The sequence below is a fragment of the Artemia sp. Qi Xiang Cuo genome, chromosome 11 (genome assembly GCF_049724085.1).
Source record: "Artemia sp. Qi Xiang Cuo chromosome 11, ASM4972408v1, whole genome shotgun sequence".
NCBI lineage: Eukaryota > Metazoa > Arthropoda > Branchiopoda > Anostraca > Artemiidae > Artemia > Artemia sp. Qi Xiang Cuo.
The window spans coordinates 13,345,015-13,351,014 of NC_142804.1; the positions used below are offsets into that span (position 1 = coordinate 13,345,015).

Genomic DNA, 6,000 nt, shown 5'->3' on the forward strand with positions numbered 1-6,000 from the left:
ACCACACTGCTTTCTCATTACGAAAAATAGAAGTCAATGAAGAATTTTCAAAAACAGTTGTTAAAATATAAAATAAGTGAATATCTCGGTTATATGACAAATAGCCGTCTTCAGCAAATTATTATGGAAATAATCTTGCTGATTGAGATTATTTTTTATGTATCGTCGGGTAGGGTGTCTTTATTGTTCATTGGCAACAAATCGTGATATTTCCGCCTTTTCATGTGCAGGTCAGATACAAAATGTAAAATCCGCTTAAATTAAGATACTCAGTGACTATTTGTGATACTCTAAGATAAATTTTTGATACTTTAATTAAGATACCTTCTCTCAATTCTTTAAAACAGAAAAGGGTGGATACTGAGTAAGAGGCGCAATGTTGGTAGGATGAACCAACCATGGGGTATAAAAACAAATTTTGGTATGTTTGTTTGCGCATTAGAATTGTTGAGAATGTGTTAAAGTTAATTTCGAACGGTTTCAGTAAAAAAATTTCTTATTATTTATTATTTTAGTGTTAAAGAAAAATGAATAGATTTATTTGTCCTCTGAATATTTTAGTTATAATGGGACCTGATCATATATAAGACTTCCTGGAAGCCTTCCTGAATTTTTATTGGGAAAAATAAAAAAAAAACTTTTTGCATTGACTGTGTTCGGCAGGTAGGATTTCCTGATTCAATGTCTTCGGCTGGGAGTGGAATGTGTGGTGGTGGCAAATTATCCGACGCTTTTCCAACTAAAAGAATATAGGAATCGGAAGAAAAGGAGTGAAATAAGATGACAATGGCAAAGATTATGTATTTTGTAATGGAAAATATGCCATTTTTGACCGTTTTCTTTGCCAAAATCAAAACATACTGTTAACTTTCGCTCTAATTTTAAGAATTCTTTGTACATATCCATGCTTCTATTTAATTATCTATGCATCTAATAAGCCTCGATATAATACTTCGATAATAAAACTTTGATAGCCTAGTCTCCATAAAGGTCTTATTCGAACCGTTATTGGCCTAAAACACGTTAATATTGATTGTGTTGAATGGTGAAAGAACATTTTATTCGGTACTTTTTTGTCTTAGTGCCTGGAAAACCACCAATATGCCGCTAGTCTCTCCCCAGTTTAATGACCAGTTTTATGCATTCGTTTAACCTTAGCTTGAAAAAATCAGCAGATGACATTAGCTAGGTGATTGCTTTACGCATGTGGCTCACAGTGGATACGCATTGTTGAGTAAAGCTGTCTTTTAAGTAGCCCTTCCTTGACGTTTCCTTCTCCAGGAAATCAGAAAGCTCTCTGCCTGCATATTTCTTTTGTCACCTTGACCAACAATAAAAGCCAGTCTCCATTTGGCAGATTCTGCAAATTTGTACCGCCAATCTGCAAATTTTATTTCAATGGAGACTTCTTTTCCGGCTCCGTATTGGCAGTTTGCAGATACTGCAACCTTCGACGTTGCTTTTTCTGCAGAATGGCAGAATCTGCCAAATGGAGACTGGCTTTAAGAAAAATCTCCTCAAAAGGAGGTGAGTGATGTAATTGGGGAACGCAATCATTGACGCCCAATAAAGTATCTTCTTTAAAGGTAGCTGTCTAGCTTAGAACCTTAGGAATGGGTCTGAATGTGTTTCGGGTTCCCTACAATAAAATGGGGAGCCATATTTGGTAATAAGCCTTATTCAGGACTAATGTTCAGGGATGATTGAGCTGGATTGAAGAAGTAGCGGACAATTGCTCCCAACTTTCTGGCTCAAGATGGTCGGATTTGATCTTGGTATGTATTCCAAAAAGATCCAGTGTGAAATGCATTCCCTAGAAGCAATTCAGAAATAGGCTAGGGATTGTTATCCAGGCCAGGCGTTGAACAAGGTTGTCGCTACCTGGGATTTGATTATATCACAAAGTTTTTAAATTTTCGCTTACTATGGCTCAACTTCGTTCTTTACTAGGTTGCAGTGATCGCTGCAATCATGATATGTTCCGTCTTCAGTGTGCTGCGAATTACGAAATTGCATTGCTTATTGGTATTTTTGTAAGGAGGTATTCGATAAAAAGCGTAATATGGCTGTATATGGCTTGGGTATGGCTAAATAACTATTGAGATACAACCTTTTTCAGGAACTGAAGAGGACCAAGAAGCAACCGATATGCTTGTTGGCAATGCACAAAACCTTATGCAATCAGTGAAGGAAACCGTCCGTGCTGCGGAAGCTGCTTCAATCAAAATCCGGACTGAATCCGGAATCCGACTGCGGTGGATTCGTCGTCAGCCTTGGTATCAATATTAGATCCGGATTGTCCCCCTTTTTAACAGAATGGTTGTTGTTAAGTGCCTCGTATGTAAATGCTGAATAATTTGATCGATATTTCAGGTCGATGTTGATTTTGGGCGTAGATGAAATAGTAAGATAAGTAATTTATTAGTAAATAATATATTAATGTGAAACCGATGTTATAACCAAATAAAAAGTGATGAGTTTTGATTTTGGATAAAGACGAAATAATCAGATTAGTAATTATTAGCTGTTTCATGTTTGACCTCCCAAGATTAAGTCCGTTTCCCATAGTTTTAATTTGGACCTGTCATATATGATTATTGGAATGTTTGCTGCAGAATTTTTGTGGTGGGAAAAGCCCTAGAAATATCTTTGAAGAATGAAGAGTTTGAGCTCTGATAGAAGACAGTGAAGTTTGCCAAGCAAAAAAACTAAGGAAGATTTCTATAGAAATTCCGGTTTGTATATTTGATTGCGAGCGAAATTCTAAATAAATTCTTTGTAAAAAAAAATCAATTCGAAAAGTAATATTGATATCACAACTCTACAACAGAATGAAGAGTAAGTTAACGCATTTAACGTAATTAACATTCTGTAAGTTAACAGAATTTAACGCATTAACATTCTGTAAGTTAACAGAATTTAACGCATTAACATTCTGTAAGTTAATAGAATTTAACGCATTTAGCGCATTAACATTCTGTAAGCTAACAGAATTTAACGCATTAATATTCTGTAAATTAACATAATTTAACGCATTCAGTAAGTTAACAGAATTCTATAAATTCTGTAAGTTAACAGAATTTAACGCATTTCTGGAGGTCAGAGAAACAAATTTTTCAATTGTGATCTGAAAAAGAAGCAAACCGAATATTCGCCCGCATGAAGAATTTTTTTTTTCGTTGGCTCAGTTTTGTTTAAATAGTAAATAGTTTCACTTATATCGAATCTTCATAATTCATCTATGCTTGCTATGTACATACATTTTAATAAGTTCGACCGAAGATCATTCAAACAAGGGGTTGAACCAAAAAAATCCATTTATTGTTCTGGGGACTATTATTCAAAACATGAACGTAGCCTTCCGTACGGGGTTGTATTATTTTAGCCCCCTCATAAAGGTAAAAATTCATAGAATTTGTATCTAAAAACACAATTTAATAAAGATTTTTGCCATCCTCGGTTTCTCGAAGAAATGTATAATGAAGTAAGTTTTCTCCACCTTTTGTTCTCCTACAAAAAGCTCTGAATCTTGTCACTACAACCCTCAGCCCCCCTTAGTGGAATACTACTTATGTCCATATTTGAGAGTGAGATAATATGATGACAAAAATTTTATTGGCCCTTAAAAACTGACGAGGTGCTAACAGTAGCTCATTTTTGCAGGTTTATACTCCACCTGAAAGACTATGAGAAAATTTAAATATTGATTTAAAATTAATTAAATTAAATAATTTCGGAGACCACACTGCCTTTCCATGACAATAAATAAAGTTCAAATAGGGATAAAATCCTTTTAATAGAGAGTGCTTCACAAACAGTGATAGAAATTCACAAAAATACCAGATAATTCGGTCACATATGCAGTGACCGTCATCAGTAGTAAAACTGACTACTGTTTTACTAAAGCTTTACTACTGATGACGACAGAAATATATGGTATTTTTTGTGAATTTCTATCACAAAGGATTTTATCCCTATTTGAACTTTTATTTAATTAAATTAAAAATTAATTGAAAATATTGAAATCTGTTGGTTAGCATTATACTGCAAGGGGGTATTTTTCAGTTAAAAATTGAATACAATAAAATTTCAATTAAATAAATTTCAATTAAATCAATTAAATTTTATTTAAAATATTGAATTCTGTTAGTTTGCATTATGCTGCAAGGGGATGTTTTTCAATGTTCCCGTTTTCAAACTCTCAATTTTTCAATTTCTCAGCTTAATTTCCCAATTGGTTGATCTTTGAGTTTGAATGGTCTCTGGTTCTGACTCTGCCTTTAAAGGAAACTGTGGTTGTTCAGTTTTGATTTGCGAATACTATGTTGTATTTCTGTTTAAACTTTGCCTTAATTTTATGCTTTGATTTTAAATGATATTATTGGCTAATGCAAAAAATGCTATAACAATCAATATTTTTGTTTTATGATGTTGCATTTGTAATCAGTAATTGCGGATCTAGGTGCGGTCACTGCTATACAACTGAACAGGAGATTTTACGCGCAACCTGATTTTTAAAACATATATTTTTTTATTTGTATTAACTTAATAGTAATCTAAAAGTATTTCGGAATTTCGGAGGTGGTCTTAAAACATATATTTTTTTTTATTTGTATAAACTTTATAGTAGTCTAAAAGTATTTCGGAATTTCGGAAGGGGTCTTAAAACATAATTTTTTTTTATTTTTATAAACTTTATTTCGGAGGGGGTCTTAAAACATAATTTTTTTTTTATTTGTATAAACTTTATAGTAGTCTAAAAGTATTTCGGAATTTCGGAGGGACTCTTAAAACATAATTTTTTTTTTTATTTGTATAAACTTTATAGTAGTCTAAAGGTATTTCGGAATTTCGGAGGGGGTCTTAAAACATAAATTTTTTTTTTTGTATAAACTTTATAGTAGTCTAAAAGTATTTCGGAATTTTGGAGGGGGTCTTAAAACATCAATTTTTTTTTATTTGTATAAACTTTATAGTAGTCTAAAGGTATTTCGGAATTTTGGAGGGGGTCTTAAAACATAAATTTTTTTTTATTTGTATAGACTTTATAGTAGTCTAAAGGTATTTCGGAATTTCGGAGGGGGTCTTAAAACATAAATTTTTTTTATTTGTATAAACTTTATAGTAGTCTAAAGGTATTTCGGAATTTAGGAGGGGGTCTTGAAAAATCAAATTTTTTTATTTGTATAAAATTTATAGTAGTCTAAAAGTATTTCGGAATTTCGGAGGGACTCTTAAAACATAAATTTTTTTTTATTTGTATAAACTTTATAGTAGTCTAAAGGTATTTCGGAATTTCGGAGGGGGTCTTAAAACATAAATTTTTTTTTATTTGTATAGACTTTATAGTAGTCTAAAAGTATTTCGGAATTTCGGAGGGGGTCTTGAAACATAAATTTTTTTTATTTGTATAAACTTTATAGTATTCTAAAGGTATTTCGGAATTTCGGAGGGTGTCTTAAAACATCAATTTTTTTTTATTTGTATAGACTTTATAGTAGTCTAAAAGTATTTCGGAATTTCGGAGGGGCTCTTGAAACATAATTTTTTTTTATTTGTATAGACTTTATAGTAGTCTAAAGGTATTTCGGAATTTGGGAGGGACTCTTAAAACATATATTTTTTTTTATTTGTATAAACTTTATAGTAGTCTAAAGGTATTTCGGAATTTCGGAAGGGGTCTTAAAACATAATTTTTTTTTATTTTTATAAACTTTATAGTAGTATAAAAGTATTTCGGAATTTCGGAGGGGGTCTTAAAACATAATTTTTTTTTTATTTGTATAAACTTTATAGTAGTCTAAAAGTATTTCGGAATTTCGGAGGGACTCTTAAAACATAATTTTTTTTTTATTTGTATAAACTTTATAGTAGTCTAAAAGTATTTCGGAATTTCGGAGGGGGTCTTAAAACATAAATTTTTTTATTTGTATAAACTTTATAGTAGTCTAAAAGTATTTCGGAATTTTGGAGGGGGTCTTAAAACATCAATTTTTTTTT

The 6,000-nt window shown here is 31.7% G+C and overlaps 1 protein-coding gene across 2 annotated transcripts in view; it reads left to right on the top strand.

Annotated features, from left to right (window-relative positions):
* Positions 1 to 5,994, top strand: part of Vinc (vinculin) — a 137,281-nt gene extending 131,287 nt beyond the window's left edge. For both annotated transcript variants that reach the window (XM_089096309.1, XM_089096310.1), the window contains one exon: positions 2,120 to 5,994. In XM_089096309.1, coding sequence (XP_088952435.1) covers positions 2,120 to 2,289 — 170 coding nt within the window. In that variant the 3' untranslated portion in view covers positions 2,290 to 5,994. The remainder of the gene's footprint in view (positions 1 to 2,119) is intronic.
* The last annotated feature ends 6 nt before the right edge of the window (positions 5,995 to 6,000 follow it).